This window comes from Phoca vitulina, unplaced genomic scaffold, assembly GCF_004348235.1.
Source record: "Phoca vitulina isolate PV1807 unplaced genomic scaffold, GSC_HSeal_1.0 scaffold50, whole genome shotgun sequence".
In the NCBI taxonomy this organism is placed as follows: Eukaryota; Metazoa; Chordata; class Mammalia; order Carnivora; family Phocidae; genus Phoca; species Phoca vitulina.
In genome coordinates, this window is record NW_022589753.1 from 12,021,507 (window position 1) to 12,038,581 (window position 17,075).

Below are 17,075 nucleotides of genomic sequence, written 5' to 3' on the forward strand. Positions count from 1 at the left end.
GAAAATACACTTCCTGTACTCTATTACAGTTATAAAAAAAAATCCACTTCTAGGTGGACCTGCACAGTTCAGACCCTTGTTGTTCGAGAGCCAGCTGTAGTTTCACGCTTTGCCAAGACCCCACGCCCAGGGCTGAGCACACGCTGTAGACTGTTGCAGCTCCGCTTCTCTCTCAGGAGATCCCAGGAACCACCCCACACGAGCAGTGGCTGAGGGTTCCGTGGCGCTAAAGATGGCCACTGGGAGGAAACTGTGGGATTCTTAGGTTCTTTCCACATGGTGTCAGCCTGAGGTTTTGTGTTTCGTGTGTGTGTGTTTTTTAAATAGTTTCTGGATTTTGAGTCCTTGTTAAGAAAGCTGGGGACCCATAACAGACTTTTGGGGGGAATTTTAGGAATAGTGTTCTGTATTTTTTTCTCTCTTCATTGTCAAGTTGAAATTTATTGTTAAAAAGCAGACTTTTCAGGGTTGCTTGCCTACCCATAGTGGGATACTGATGTTGGTTTGCCAGGAGCCTTGTAAAAAGTCACCTCAGAGCAATCCTAGAAAATCACTAAGCATCTTTTAATTTTAAGAAGGTTTAAAAAAGATCTGATTAATTCTGGGCACTTAGATCAAACATAAAGGAATGTTGCGTTGTGTCCTGACCCCTGAATTGGCGAGGTCCTCTCTGTGGCTAACATGGCACATGGTGTCTGCATCCGTTGTCGTCAGCTACAGAGCAGCACGGACTGCGGCCAGGGGATGAACCCGATCAGCAGACTGGCCCAGATCCAGCAGGCGAAAAAGGAGAAGGAGCCGGAGTACATGCTCCTCACAGAGCGAGGCCTCCCGCGCCGCAGAGAGTTTGTGATGCAGGTGGGTCAGCGTGGCTTGTGGCAGCCCTTCGGTGACCACGCCCCACGCGGCTGGAGGGGTCCAGGGGCTGGGTGCTTTCCTGAGGGGGCCAGGTCCCCGCCATCAGACGTTAGCAATAGTAAGACCACGTTGCTTGTAGTAAATGCCTTAAAACGTGTCCTTGCGTGCGCGCCGCACGTGCTGCTGAGTCAGCAGGTAGGAGCTCAGACCCCTGCTCCAGGTCATGGGTGCTAGGGCAGGGGGATTGCGGGTGACCATTGCTCTTCAGTACATGTCCTTGAAGGCTTGTATTGTTCTTTTCAGAAGGTAAATTTTATAAGTTCTATCAAAGGATATGTTCCTGTTCCTCCCAATCTGTAGAATCTGGAGTCTAGGGTTGGTCCTCCTTAGATTGGGATTGCACTTCGGATTAGTGCAGAGTGTTTTCTTGTATTTAGGAAACGGTTACTCATATGGGCAGTCTACTTTGTGATTTGAATTTAATGGTGTTTTCTGGTGAAAAACCCAGTACTCTGCTCTCGTGTAGCAGTTCGCTCATGACTTGGGAAGTATTCTCGGCGTGCTCTCCCTCCCCAGTCAGAAGGCGAGTAAAGTCACGGTCCTTCCAGGCTACAAGGAAGATGGCAGCATACCAAGAGGATCAGTAATTTGGCCAAAATCAAAGCTGGTAGATGGCAAGGCCAGGATTCAACCCCAGAGCCCTCTTCACAGGCCAGGGAAGGTTTCCTTGACTCTCAGTTCTGGGACATGGGGCTTTTTGGTCTGGTCTGTGATCAGGACCAGCTCGGAAGGGGTTGTAAGCCGTGGTTAAGTGCTGGAACCTGTGAACACTCAGCTCTCCTGGGGGGCGGGCTGGTGGGAAGGGGGGTGTTTATAGGTGTGTTACGCATGTATAAACTACACGTCTGTGTAGTACAGATGTCACAGAGAGGATGAGCTCCTGGCCGCTGACTCAGCAGCACGTGCGGTGCGCACGCGAGGACACGATTTAAGGCATCAAATTACTACAAGCAACATGGTCTTAGTAGTGCGAACGTCTGACGGCGGGGAGCGGGGCCCACTGGGCCAGGGCGCAGTTGACAAATAATATAGAAAGCACGTAATACTCTTTACTTTCCGTGTTCTCTGTCATGTAAGGGCCGTGACAGTGTTAGATGGTGTTAGAAAAGCAGGCCGCGCGTGCTGTTGACAAAGGAGCATAGTTCTAGCATGAGAGTCGGTTAACGTTTTTATTTACATAAACAAGATGAAAGTAAAGACACGTTGGAACTTCATTTGTGACCAGTGAGTGACTTTGTTGAACCAGATCATTTTCAACGACTGGATGGATGTTCCCGTTTTTTGTGCAGTTACAGGGCCCTGGCTGCAGACTCGACACGCTTGTAAGCGTAGTTTGCGTCCCTGCCTCCGTCATTACCCTTTCCTCCATCTCGTAAGTCTAGAGGACACGACAGAACCGCCGGAGGCGGGCGTGCTGCGTAGTGCCTGCGGGTTCCGTGGGGGGAACGCTCTGCCCGCGGCCGTGCAGGTGGTCCCGGGCTGGGCTCCACACACGTGCCCCGGGGGCGCAGACCCTCAGCAGCACAGATGAGTGTCAGAGGGAGTCACGGCAGGAAGTGCGTTTTTAGAACTCCTTACGTTAAAGGGCCTGTAAGCTTCTGTGATCTCACATTGACCAGCGGCTGCCGCGGGCGCCCCTGGGAGGCTTGTGGTCGCTGTTGGGTTCTTTTGCCCACACGCCGCTGCCTCACCAGTCTTACTCTGAAGGTGTAAGCACTGGTCTGAGTCCTGACTTCGTCCTCATGCAGGTGAAGGTGGGAAACCACACCGCAGAAGGAGCAGGCACCAACAAGAAGGTGGCCAAACGCAACGCAGCCGAGAACATGCTGGAGATCCTTGGTTTCAAAGTCCCACAGGCTCAGCCCACCAAACCAGCCCTCAAATCAGAGGAGAAGGTGACTGCTCGGGGCTCTGTGTCCTTGCTCTCTAATGGCAAGATGACCTCCTCGCCTCATCCTAGGGGACTCTGGCAACCTCCAGGGCCAGGCTTCAGGGCAAGGCTTCATCCTCCTGGCAGGAAAACAGCCCTGCTGAGCGGCGTCCTATCCGTTTGGAGCATTATAATGTGGTCAGAAGGGGAGTTGCATGTCCGTGGCTCCGAGCGTGGCTCTGGGTTAAGTCGTTCTTGTTTCTGTATCTCTGTGGTTGGGGACACACTTTGCTGGAGGGCAGCTCGCCCCTTTCCATTGGAGGAGGATGGGCGACGGGGCTGCAGATGACCCTGTGTGCGGCTGCCCTCGTGCTCGCGGTGGGGCCCGCGTGCAAGACCCGCGGCCTCAGGCTTCTGCTAGTTGGGAAGCAGGCTTTGGGTTTTCTGGGACACCGACACACTGGGATTTATGGAAGGAAATTCGTAGTTTGGATTCGGGATTCTTTTTTTCTTTATGAATTGAACACTAGATACAAAATCTTCTGCCAAGATTGGTAAAGCAGTACCCTCAAGCGGGTTCTTGACCGAGCTTGTTTCCACTGAGAGGTCCCGGGATGGGACCCCTCCCTGTGCCAGCCGTGCCGGCAGCGGGCCGTGGCCTCTGCCGTGGCCGTGGACACTCCTCGGAGAATCGGCACAGAGCCTGGACTTGGGTTTTGGGGTTTTTCATTCCAAAATCTGATAGAGGATTCCCTTCTCAGAAAGACCCGTGTTTGACAAAAGTTTTCTCTCATAGGATTCCCCCCCCCCCCCACCGTTTGTTATCTTTGGAAATGTCACCTTTTCTTTGAATTGGATATTAGTTCCAGAAAAGTCTTTGTTTAGCTTTCATCTAAAAGCTGCTTTTCCCCCCGCCTTGGGGAAGGCATCTAGCATCTCTGGCTCCCTCTGGTTAAACGTTCCCCTGTCGTCCTGTGAGTGCCAAGCAGAGTTGAGCCCCCGGCGCAGGAGGATTCTTAGCCTCCTCTGGTAGAGGACAGGCTGTGGGGGTGGGAGTGGCTCTGGGGCGGGCGCGGTGGGGCGGGAAACGCAGGAGGCTGCTGGGCCGGTCGGCGTGGGGGTAGGGCTTCTCTGCTGATTACCTCTTCATATTTCAAAAGGTTACAAACCACAGATGAATGCTGGTTGGAGTTGGTATAGTTTCAGAGAGTAAGAACTAATTTTGCGACAGTTTGATTTCCGCTCATGGCCTTTTTTTTTTTTTCTTTTTTAAGACACCAATAAAAAAACCAGGGGATGGAAGAAAAGTAACCTTTTTTGAACCTGGCTCTGGGGATGAAAATGGGACTAGTAAGTGTGATGTTAATACTGTCTTGATCTGAATGTGAGTCTGGGCTTGGCGTGGCCCCTGGAACGACGAGCAGTGTGGAGCTCTGCGGCCTCCCCGAGCCGTCGTGTGCGCCGAGGGCGGGCCGGCGGGGTGGCAAAGATCTTTCCTAGCGGCGCACATGGCTTCGTGTTGATCTGTCTGCGTGTCCCTCCCTAGGCAATAAAGAGGATGAGTTTAGGATGCCTTATCTTAGTCATCAGCAGCTGCCCGCGGGGATTCTTCCCATGGTGCCCGAGGTTGCCCAGGCCGTAGGAGTCAGTCAAGGACACCACACCAAAGATTTCACCAGGGCAGCTCCGAATCCGGCCAAGGCCACGGTAACTGCCATGATAGCCCGTGAGTTGTTGTATGGGGGCACCTCGCCCACAGCCGAGACCATTTTAAAGAATAACATCTCTTCAGGCCACGTACCCCATGGACCTCTTACAAGACCCTCTGAGCAGCTGGACTATCTTTCCAGAGTCCAGGGATTCCAGGTAACTGTTAGGGCAGAGCTGTGTGGTCTAGACCTCAGTGCACTCAACTTTTTTGGGTTTCTTTCAGAAAATGAGCCTTGCACCTTGTTTATTAAATCCAGGTCTTTATGTGGAGGAAGGGTGGAGGGCACGTGGTACCTGATGGTCCTGAGGCGGGTGGAGGGAGTTCGGGAAAGTATGGGCCAAGCCTGTATGGTAACAGAATCACCTTGTCCTTTGCTAATAAATAAGCTTTTACAAAATCCAAGCTAACCGTAGTAACAAAGCTTGTCATCTTAGTGATAGTTCTGGCAAGAATGGATTCAGTGTGCTGGCCCTTTCAGCCTAGCAGAAAAGGACATGGCTTCTTTCACACCAGGTGTTTGGTACCCCCCTTCCTCCCGACCAGGGTTTTTGGGTACCCCCAGCTGCAGGCGCCCCGGACAGTCTGCTGACTGAGCAGGAGTCGTGTCAGGTTGACAGCAGGAGACAGACGTGTCCTCTCCGTTTGCTGGGCTCCTTGCGTATTCGCCGCTGCCCTACTAGGCCTCGGTTTTCTTTTCCCCTCAGGTTGAATACAAAGACTTCCCCAAAAACAACAAGAACGAGTTTGTATCTCTTATCAATTGCTCCTCTCAGCCACCTCTGATCAGCCATGGTATTGGAAAGGATGTGGAGTCCTGCCATGACATGGTACGTTCCCCAGTGCTCCTGGCCCCTGCCTGTTGCTGGCCTTGGGCAGACAGGAGAAGGGTTCTCCCGGAGACTTGGGTGCTTTTATAGACTTCGTATTTTTGAAGATTTCTTCCTCAGTTTATTGATTGTTCATTGTTTATCAGAATTCATCAGCCTTAGACTCTCCTTCCCGTCCCTGTGCTGGCCTGGGGGGTGGACTTGGGTCCTGGACCCCCTCCACGCGCTGTGTCCATTCCTCTCCTCCCAGAACACAGACCACATGCCCAAGTTCGGGCAGCTGTAGAAAGCCCCTTATTTTGGTCTCCGTTCAGGTGCAACTACTGTTAACGAGAAGTACAAAACTGAGAAAAAGAACTGATTAATCTAGGTAAACTGTGGTATATCCGCCTGATGGAATATAATGCATCCATCAAATTAACGTATTCTAACAAGGGAACATGACAGGTTTCTGTTCTAAAGCAAGATACAAAATGTGTAGTCTAGTTACCATAAAGTTAAAAATATTAAAAGAAAATAAAATTAGCAGAGGTTGTGATTCAATGAGGCAAACATGGATAATTTCTTTTGTAATTTGTATTTCAAATTGAAAGTCCAAATATTAAGGGAATGTGAGGTTTAGTGGGACTCCCGGTTTTGTCCCTCGCCTACCTGTTCAAACAGCGTCTTGCTGTGGCCCCGGGTGGCGGTCATGCTCTGACTCTTCTTTTTGTCCCTGCCAGGCTGCACTGAACATCTTAAAGCTGCTCTCTGAGTTGGACCAACCGAGTACAGAGATGCCAAGAACAGGAAATGGACCAATGTCTGTGTGAGTGAGCTGATTTACTCGGAAAGGCAGTTCTGTTCCTCATTTGCATTAAATTCAAACCGTCTGCTCAACTCAATAGTAAGACACTCCCCTCTATCACTTTCTGTCCCTTTCCCTGAAAGGTTTCCAGGTTGTGAGCAGAGCTCTACTTTCTTAAAAAAAATTAGAATAGGTAATACATACACAGGGTTCAGACCCCACAGTGATTTCCCGAGATGCCGGGTGGTCAGTCTTGCCCCCCACACAGCCCTCACCCATGTCACTCTCCCTGCCCCCACCCACAGGTCACAATGGTTATTAGTTTCTTATGTATCTTTCCTGTGTGTTTCTTTATGCAAGTACAGTCCTGTATTTCTTGCATTCTTCCTTTTCTCCCGGAGATCACATACTACACACTCCTTCTCCTCACTTTTCTCACTTGACGGCGTATCCTGAGAAAACCGGAGCCCAGTGATCACAAACTGGTGCCTGTGCCATTGGGCTTCAGTGTCTGCTGAGTTCTGCTCATTTTTAACATGGGTTAAATTTTCTTACATTTCAAAACTGGCATCACTTTCATTTTTTTTCTTCCTTGAAGGTGTGGGAGGTGCTGAACCTTTTCTGGCCACGAACCGTTGTGAAACCCCAACATGTATACTGAAAATACTGAAACTGCTTTGAGAATTTGGAATTTCTGATACCTCCAGTGGGCTGAGAGACATGCTGGGTAAAGAACCAGAGGCGGCAGTGGTGACGAAGACGGGAACACAAGGAGGCGGCCGTGGCTGCGCTTGCGGGTGCTGTTTTGTCCCCACATACAGGCAGCTGCTGGGGGGCACGGCGGGGCCTGCCATGTGGCCCCGGACCCCTCGGTGCTTGGCTGTGGCCACTGCTGTTTGGGCTGTGTGAAGGAAACCGGGAACAGAGCACGACCCCTTCTCAGAGTGGCTCACTCAAACCCTTGGGACACGCCCGGGACACCCACGCCGGGGAGCAGGGCCGTACACCAGCCCCAGAGCCGAAAGCACCAGAGAAAATCAAATGCTTCCTACTCAGCGCCAGCTAACCATTCTAGCGTGCTCCGGCCCCCGCCTCCGTGGCACCCACACTGTCCTCACCACTGCTTTCTCTCCCAAAAGAGATTACATATTCTTAGTTTTATTATTTTCTTTTGACTGAAATGACACTATAAATTTTCATCTGAGAGTTTCTCAATTGTATCTAGTTACATAGCACAGTTTAGAAACTTGTCTGAGACTGACTTCAGTAATCTAATCCGCAAAGATCATATCCATGTGTATGTGGTTATACGTCTCGACTTTACTGGACTAACCCAGGACCATTTCAGTGATGCAAACTGCGTGCCCTCCGGTTTAGCTGAAATGGTCCTGGACTTCTCAGAGTCCTTGATGAAGTCTCCCACGGTTGTATAAATTGGACAGTTTAGGAATTTTAAACTTTAATGATCATTTGGTTCCTTTTCTATTTTACTTTTGTTAATGCAACAGGACTTAAACAAATGAACTTTGATCTTTGTTTTAAAGATTATTAAAAAAAATCGTGTGTACATACACCTGGCTCTTGAAGACACGTAGCTTTCACTACACTACAGGATATGGTCTCCACGTAGTACACACAAACCCGCAGGGGGATTTCCTTGAGTGCTTTGTACTGTTGATTACATCTCCATGTAGGGCTGAAAAGAATGACCCGTGTTTATCTCTGAAACTGTGTTGCTTTTGATGTTGTGTTACTGGGCACAGAAGCGTGTGCAGTTAAAGGTCCTGCATATGGTCCAGATGAAAAGCACCGTAACCTTGCGAGTTAAGTACCGCTTCGATTCATTGTTTACGCTGGAATTTTTTCTCCCCATGGAATGTAAGTAAAACTTAGTGTTTGTCACCAATAAATGGTAATACTAAATTTTTTTTTGTTAATTTATTCTCAAATGCCACTACTGCTAGGTTGGTCCCCTCCCAACCTGCCTCCTACCCTTTTTTTTAAGAAAGAAAAAAAAAAAACACTTTGTAATGCTTGTGACTTCTGTTTGGGCAAAATTCTGAAGATCTGAAATAACTTTATATCAAACCATTGATCAATAAACAAATACTAATGAATTTTTGGTCCTTCCGAGCAGTAACTAAAGAAGTGAGGGAAGAGGTGAGTGAGGGTGTGGAAGTACGGCGTGTGGGCACCCAAGCGAGGGGAGGTGCCTCTCCTCTGGACCGGACACTGTCACCCAAAGAATGAGCCCGAAGAGGAGAGAGACTTCTAACACTTCGAGTCTCCTCACTTCCAGCGGGTGCTCTCACACTCGGAGTCGTCAAGGTGAGGCACTGCATTCAGGCCTGGCTGAGGAGTGGGCTGGTGGCTTTGTGGCTTGTATTCTTGGAAGACGGTTCACGTTCATGAACCGGCCTGTGGGTTGGACTGTCAGAATGACAAAGTGGTCAGAAGGTTATGGAAAAGTGCTCGGCAACAGAAGGGAGTTCATCAACATTGCAGGGATAAAAGCAGTGAAAGGAAAAACATTTTCCCTTCCCCAGTCCTGGAGTCAGCCATTTATTCTGGTTCCCTTTAGTGACGAGAGCACCTAAAAACCAGGGTGTTGGGGGGGCGGGCGCCTGGCTGGGCTCAGTCCATAGAGCATGTGACACTCGATCTGGGAGCTGTGAGTTTGAGCCTCACGCCAGGCATAAAAGATTAAAGAGAAAAGCCAAAGAAACAAAAACCACCAAGGTCTGGGCATTCAGAGCACCCACTGCTATTTTTCTAGGCCTTCTGAGCAGCCGGCGCGTAAACAGATGTCTAGGCGTGCGTGTGCGTGTCCGTGTGTACACACATTCGTCTGGTCCGTGTATGTGTATTTGGGAGCCCTGCGTTTATGCTGCTACCGGCACCCCGGGCTTCTGCACGGCCCCCCTGTCTGCAGTACCTTCCCCACTACTGAGATCGTAGGCCATCTCCCGGCCTCGCCAGCCACCACCTCCCCGCTTGCCACCTGCCACTTCTGCCCGGCGTTCTCACGGGCCTCCGGGAGGCGAGCTGCCTCTGCCCAGCACGCTGCGCCCTGCCTTACCATGTGCCCGCCGGCGACCTCCACGCTGCAAAAGGGCGATGGGAGAGGTGGGTGGGTGTTTGAAGTACATCACAACTTCTAGTTGGCTGTTCGGCTCTGAATGCCAGAACTCCAGAGAGGGGACGTTTCCCCTTGATCTCAAGGATGGTGTATGGATTTCCAGGTTTCTTGGAAAGGCTGGTTTTCAAGGCTGATGCATCTTTGGCTGTTTTGGAAAGATGTCCTTGAATGTTCAGAGACTGTAACCTCTCACACCAGTCTGGCCTCTGGGAAGGCCTGCTGCCGTCCCCCGCTGCAAGGCTTCCCTGCAGTACGCCGTGCCCCTCGCCTCGCACCCCCCCCGCCCCGCCCCGGCCCGGGTCTCAACAGGCTTGAACAGAGCTGCCTGGGAAGGGCATGTGCCCCGTGTTTCATGCTGGAATGCTCGCTCAGTTACAAGAACCTCAGAGCCGAGACAAGGTGCTCCACCCTGGGGACGATCCATGCGGTCCTGGGTTCTGCAGTGCAGGCAGAGAAGGAGACAGGAAGGCGCCCGAGGCAGGTCTGAAATAATCAAAGGGGCTTTGGGTCAGCCACGAGAAGACTGTGGGTCTTAGGATTTGTGGAGTGTCGATCCTCAGAGAGGCTCTTGTGGTCCTTGGGACAGACAGGCTTGGGTCTCACCCACAGTGCGTGTGCGGACATTTTGTCTTGACTTTGTAAAATGCCTCTTACCAAAGGGAGATTTTAAGGAGTAAAGATTTCCCCAGAGCTGGTTGTTTTGTTGGTTTTGAAAGGCCTTCTTGAGCCACAGGAATATAACCTACAGTTCTTAGAAAAAAGTGTCCCTTCTGACACTGGGTTTCCTTCCCCCGCTCACCGGGCTGACGTGCGTAGCTTTGCAGGGTGAATGCCTAGTGACAGCCGCCTTGGCCTGGATCCCAAGTGCCCTCAGAGAGGGAGCCGGCTACTGGTGCGGCCTGTGGAAAGGGCACGTGTGTTCCCGAGAAGCAGCGTGCTGCCGCCTGCTGTGAGCTCGGGACCACAGGACCCTGGGATGCAAACGCCAGAACAGGGACGCACAGCTTTTGTTTGCTTGCATGTAGTTTAACATTGGAAACTTCCATCACTACCGTCTCTGGCTTAAGGGTTTAGATGTCTATGTGCCCATAAAAACAGACAAATTTACTTGAAATTTCCAAATCCATAAATGGATTTTTTAAGCACTTGAACATTGCTGGATTGGCAGGAAGTTAGCCGGTTTTCCTCAATAGGTTTTTAAAAGAAATGTGGGTTCTTCTGAGAGGCGATGGCTAACTCAGAGCTGGGGGCAGGGGGGTTTCGATTCAGGAAAGCAGCACAGCTGTTTTCTTGGAACTTCGTGTCCCTCTATGTACTTGCAGTGCTGTGTTTAATGGATACAGAGGGTGTATATATGGAATATGTGAAACTGTAAATGTGAAAGCACCTTATTCTAATTAGACTTCTTTGTAATTTAAATGGCATCCATATTTTATTAGCAAAATTATGTACAATTTAGGAAATTTGTACTACTTTGTTTAGCCCAAGTTTAAATTTTTTAAGATTTTAGAGTGAGCACACGTGCACACATGCAGGGGCAGAGGGAGAATCTTCAAGCAGACTCCCTGCTGAGTGTAGAGCTTGATCTCATGACCTGAGCTGAAATCGAGTCGGCCACTTAACTGACTGGGCCACCCAAGTGTGCCCCCCCCGCCCCCGTTTAATTTTTAAAAAATATTTCCTTTGGGGCTGTCTGGCTGGCTGTTGGTGGGGCTTGTGGCTGTTGATCTTGCGGTTGAGTTCAAGCCCCCAGGTTGGGTGTAGAGATTACTTAAAAATCTTTCAAATAAAAAAGAAATTATCTCCTTCATAGTGTTCCCAAAGGTATTCATTAAAACCTTTGTTTTTTTTTTTTTTTTAAGATTTTATTTATTTGACAGAGACACAGCGAGAGCAGGAACACAAGCAGGGGGAGTGGGAGAGGGAGAAGCAGGCTTCCCGCTGAGCAGAGAGCCCGATGTGGGGCTCAATCCCAGGACCCTGGGATCATGACCTGAGCCGAAGGCAGACGACCAACTGAGCCCCCCAGGCGCCCCGCCACACATGCAGCTTCTCCCGATCAGATGTGCAGTGCACGTGCACTGGTGCCGTTACAAAGCTGAGCGGGGCCCAGGAGCAGGCAGGACCAGCTAGGCCAGAACGTGCCGCACAGAAGCCCGTGGGCTCTGCTCAGCCTCAGCTCATCACGGATGTCCCCACTTAGGCTGTGGCAGGAGCAGCAGTGAGTCTCTCTCTGACCTCTGACATTGCTGAGCGTGGACAGATTAGTGAGCAGGTGGTCCTGTTCTGGAATGAGGACCTATGCAAATCCTATCATTATTCAGACTGTGTTCTTCTGTGGTATCTGCCTTTTTTTTTTTTTTTTAAAGATTTTATTTATTTATTTGAGAGCGAGAGAGAGCACAAGAGGGGGGAGTGGGAGAGGGAGAAGCAGACTCCCCGCTGAGCAGGGAGCCCGATGCGGGACTCGAGGATCATGACCTGAGCCGAAGGCAGTTGCTTAACCAACTGAGCCACCCAGGCGCCCGTGGTATCTGCCTTTTTAATCACGTATTTCCTCTGGCTGCCAAAAAGGCCTCCCTAAGAAACAGCCAGAGATTTTCTAGGGCTTGGAACCCCTTGGGCCTTTGTTGTTCTGTGCCAAGATCCACTGGAGATCTGTGGCCGCAGTGTCCTGTAAGCTGAGCCTGTGCTCCCCGGTTTGGGAGGTCATGCCTGAAACTTCTCTGGGCCTTAACAGGACCCTCCTGTCTGGTGGTTCCTTGGACTCAAGGTCAAGAGCAGTGTAAATGTGGTTGGAGGGTGATAAGGAAACCAGAACGGTGCAGACCTCCCCTACCCTAGGGGAGGGGGACACGCCGGTTTTTGGCTGAGTTTGGGGAGTTAGGGTCTAGAGGGTTTGTTGGCAACAGTCTGTTCCCTGAAAGCCCCAACCCTTTCTGAGATGGTGTGCCAACCTCTGTCATTGCTCGCCTCGGCCAGGTAACGCCTGCCTGAGGGAGCAGAATGGTAGAGGGTAGACACCCATGTGGACGAGGCTTCTGTGCTGTGAAGAGATCACCTCCTGAAGGACCGAGGTGCTGTAATGTAGGTGCACGAATGTTTACACTTGGCAGAGGAGCCGGTCGGAGGCGTCCTCAGAGGGCAAGGCAGCATGCCCAACTGGACGGCCGTGGGCGCGCGTAACAAGCGCAGCTACCAGCCAGGGCATCAGTCCTGACCTGTCACCGCTTTGCTGAGACCTCAAATGATTTCACCTCTCTGTGCCTCAGTTTATCTGTAAATTAGAAACTCACTTCTCTCACACACACCGCCAAGACAATACGTGTCAGTAGCTCCTCAGGGCACCTGGTGTTGGAAGCGCTTCGTACCTACCTCCTGGTGTTCTTACTGCCGGACACGGAAGCCGGCTGCTCCTGGTCCGCCCTCTGGCCCCACCACTCAGGGCTGATGGAGAGGACTCTGCCCGATTCCATGCCGGAGATGTCCAGTCCTAATCTTGTTTTGTCCTGTCTAGCTCTCACGTCTTCCCACTGGGATGCAGGCCCCAGGCCACCGCAAGTCTCCCAAGAAAAACTGTAGTGACAGATTCCATGAGAACAAGAATTTGTGTCTCTCTATGCTGGAACTGTAGGGAGTGGCTGAGTTTTGGAAGAGGTCCACTGAGGCCCGTGGCTCCTAGTGGGCCCTGACTTTGTCTCCCTTTGTGCAAAACCAGAGCTGTTAATTGCACATCCATTAGTTCTGAGGCCATGAAGCTTGAGAGCACTGCTCCCCAGCAAGGCGCACAGCTTTACCAGGTCCGTGTGTCTCTTCGATCGATTCACTTTTACCTCACTTTATCCTAGTCACTGCCCACCAACTTAAGCACTGAGCATCCTCTCACGTGGTGGAGGGCTGTTAAAAGGTTGCTGGTCCCATTCCAGAGTTTGTGGTGTAGTAGGTATGGGACTCAACGCGTATTTCTAAGAGTTCTAATTTCCTAGGTGATGCTGTGGTAATTTGAGAACCACTGTGCTACGCAGTCAACACTGCTAGTGGGGTTTTTCTAATATAGAATACAGAACTCTAAATGATAGCCGTTCCTTTTGATAGCATCACAAATGCTGGGGATCATGGTGAATTAAACAGAGGGCACGTGTGGCCCCGCTGCTGCACACACACCTCTCCCCTGGAGACTGCTGTCCACGTTCAGAGCCAGTCTGTCCTTGGGACTGAAGGGAGTCTCCTGCGGAGGGTCAGAGCCAAGGGTGAGGTGTTCACGTGGCTGGGGGTTTGGAATGCACGACCTGTGGCGGTCGGCTCAAGTCTGTCGCCCCCACCCTGCCGCTCCTCGGGGGGGGGGTCTTGCAGCCTCTCTGACCAGGATGCTCAGCGGGCACCATAGGAGCAACTTCTTCCCTCCTTCTAGCCTGAAATCTGTAGTCCTGACAGAGGCAGCTCTCACCAGTGGGGCTGCCGGCCTTCCTGAGACACTCCGCCTGCTCCGTGAGGGGCAGGACCTGGTGGATGCTGGGTTCTCCCTCCCTTTGCCCTGTGGACTCGCCTGGGAGACAGATCAGGAGGTCTTCTCAGCTGATGTTTGCTGCAGAAACCCAGCTATCGGGGAGCAGTCATCACGTCCCCTCTAGACTCAGAAGGGGTGACCCTAACTTCTCGTGAGGAGATGGACCTTTTTCCGGTACAAGATAAATATGCTGCTTTTCTCCTAATGTTTCCCGCTTCCCCATTAAATGGTCTCCTTTTTGCAAAACTGACCTGCCTATTGTGGCTCTTTCTTCACGTGGACAGTGCTTCCCTGTTGCCACATTTTCCTCTCACATTGTCTAATCGAGAAGGGAGAAAACCCAGAAATAGGTAAACGACTTCATTAGTTTATGACTGCCTTCTCCAGCCACGTGTGAGCATTTCAGAAACAGCCTTTACCACCTATCACGCAGCAAGCCCCCGGGGCCCATGTGTGCCTGTGGCTGTAACCGGAGCCGCTTAGGTCTTTTGGAGAATCCACTAGAAATGACCTCAAGTTATTTTCAACGGGCCCATGAAGCTCCTTTGCCCTACAGAAGAGCAGCCCCTCAGCATACCCCAGGATGGCCCAAGGGCAAGTCTTGCAGTCACACATCCGGGCCAAACGGTACTCAAGTACGGATTCTCACTTTCCCCCCTTTAAAAGAGACCTACAGATAAAGCCCAGCGGACAAGGGACTACCGCACAGGACGGAGCGCCCTCCCGTGTGACATCGCAGTTACCTTATCACAGATACTGAGGAGCCAAGAAACAGTGGCCAAAGTTGAAGGTAAGAAAAAAAAGTGTCATTACTGGGGGAAAAAAGAAGAGAACCACCTAGGAAGATATAAGAAGTGTGACCTAGTTTTTTACTTTTCATAGCAGGGAGGTGATCTGCCAGTTGAGATGAAGAACTAAAGGCCCCAGGAGCTGAAAACCGGAAGGCTGTCGCTCCGTTACCACACGTGTGTAAAGTTGGATTAAACCCAAACTGGCTACGGCACACGTGGGGGGGGGGCTGTGCGGTAGCTACTGGCGCGAAGCTTTCCACAGGACAGGTGCTCAGTGATCCCACCGTCAGGAAAGAGAGAGACTCACGTATAAAGAATGTTCACTTCAAGGTTTATCATTTCCAACAGTGGTTATAATTATTGTTAAATGTTTTAAAAAGCATATCAAATCATAAATGATCTCAACTCTGTTTAGGGGGAAAAGCCAAAATATTTGAAGGTAGGTTTCTGTGTTTACCAAGTTTCCAACAAAGAAAATACATTTATATCAGAAATGTTACTTTTAAAAATCAAGCTGTTACAAGGGGAGATGTGCTCAAACAATCTGTGGAAGCAGCAGGAGGCTCTCATGAGGAACTTCGCAGGTTAGATACATTTCTCCCGTGTCTAAAACTACCCCCTGGGCTGGGACTCTTCTGAAAAGTCTTCCCCCTCTCACCCCCCCAGAACTACACCACCACTGGTAAGATAGGGCTGTGTTCTGCCCTGCTCAGTAACAAACCCTTCCTCCAAGGCAACCCCCCGCCCTGCGCTTGCCCCCAAGCCCACCCTAAACAATCAAATGGCTGCTTTTACTTATTAGTACTTAACTCTGCATATGCTCTCTGCTTAAAGTATGTCTTTTTTACATCTTACAACCATCCTGAAGGTGATTTTTCTCATTTTTGAGAAGAAATCAAAGTGGAGAGGCTGAGTCATTTGCTCAAGGTCATACATGTCACGCGCAGAGTAATTCAAACCCAGGTTGGCCCAATCTCAAAGTATGAATCCAACTCTTTACATCCACAAAGAATTGGCATCACCACACTGAGAAAGTCACTAAGACCTGTCAGAAACTCACTACATACCAGCTGTTAAAATCTTTAAAAGCTAGGTAAACAGTCTAAGATGATGGAATGAGAAACCTCCATTTAAAGCATTTTTAAACATTAGCAGAATTAATGACTTGTGCCAGAGTAAAGGATAGGAAAGGTACCAGTCTTTCTGTTCAGAAACTATTTTAAAAGGCACATTTACAAAAAGACAAACCATCTTCTAGTTGTTTTGAGGAGGAAAAAATTCACAACCTGCTCAGTCCTCTGAGGCTAAGATGCTGAAGCAAGGGTTCTCTGCAACAGAATGTGCTGTGTATTTACTTAACTGTTCACCAAGAGCTCTACCCGATCGTTGCCAAACAGGTGCTCTCGGAGCTTATGTAATAAGCAGCAAACATAAATCATCACCACCGACTGTTTTCCACTACAGATTTTTTACCTGTATTAAATTATACTTCAAAAGTAGATCCCAATAATATCTATCTTGCCAGTGACCACTTAAATAGTGATATATGATTTAATGCTTCCATTACTATGTCAAGACGAACAAAAATGAGTAGATTGATACAACACTTAGACTGATTAAGCTGGAGGGTTTCTCACGCAACGCTACAAAAACAGCATGTGAAGAAAAAACATTCAAGTCAGGTGCCTGAAGTTTAAAAGAGATCACTGATGTGTGCAGAATGAGATTTCAATTTAATCTGCACTGAACGGACAATTCCAGCAGAAGTAAACTACGCCTCTCAATTGAGCTAGTCTGATTACTCCCTAAAAACCCAACTGTTCTAGAACCTGCCCAGGCAGCCTTGTTTGCTAGCTTATACCCACTCTCATGGCTCATCCTAGACCTCAGGCTGTACTTTGAAAAGTTCCAAGTAACCACCAATCTGCAGATAAGACAGACACTCTCAAAAAGGGCAAACGTCTATGCAGTCTAACCTATGCAACAGCCTCGTGAAGCCAGCTAGGGCATCTCTCCCCGATCCACAGAGGGAACCATCTGGCCCAGAGTTCATGCTGCCATCTAGAAATGGGTCCAGAAAAGTTCTAATAGATAAGCCCCAAACCTTTATTAATGTTCCCTTTTCCCTGGTAAGGAAAGACTGAGTTTGAATTTCAGTTATTTAAAGAAATTCATTATAATAGTATTAGCACCAAAAGCCTGTCTTTAAGATGTTCTTAGATACATATTTGAGGGCTTTTAAAAAAAAAACTTCTATTAGATTTAAAACTATGAAATGTGCATTTCTTGGCAAGTTTACACCAGTGATTCTTTACTTACTCACATTTCCAATAAAAGCTTACGGAAACAGACAAAAATACAAAGGCGAGAAACACAAATGGCAATGCCTCAAAACAAAACAATTTAGTAACAGAAAAAAGTCTCCACGCTCAGTGTCCATCAGAATTTTAAAGTTATCCCAACAGTGCAAATGCTCAACTCATGATCATATACTGAACTAATACCTGTCCCTGGAAGCTGCAAAC

At 49.6% G+C, this 17,075-nt stretch overlaps 1 protein-coding gene across 8 annotated transcripts in view; it reads left to right on the forward strand.

The window, feature by feature from the left end:
* The window catches only part of STAU1 (staufen double-stranded RNA binding protein 1), a 54,233-nt gene extending 46,003 nt beyond the window's left edge, over nt 1-8,230 (forward strand). For all 8 annotated transcript variants that reach the window (XM_032387803.1, XM_032387806.1, XM_032387808.1 and 5 more), the window contains 7 exons: nt 715-858; nt 2,667-2,813; nt 4,063-4,138; nt 4,335-4,654; nt 5,204-5,326; nt 6,049-6,134; nt 6,712-8,230. In XM_032387803.1, coding sequence (XP_032243694.1) covers nt 715-858; nt 2,667-2,813; nt 4,063-4,138; nt 4,335-4,654; nt 5,204-5,326; nt 6,049-6,134; nt 6,712-6,727 — 912 coding nt within the window. In that variant the 3' untranslated portion in view covers nt 6,728-8,230. The remainder of the gene's footprint in view (nt 1-714; nt 859-2,666; nt 2,814-4,062; nt 4,139-4,334; nt 4,655-5,203; nt 5,327-6,048; nt 6,135-6,711) is intronic.
* The last annotated feature ends 8,845 nt before the right edge of the window (nt 8,231-17,075 follow it).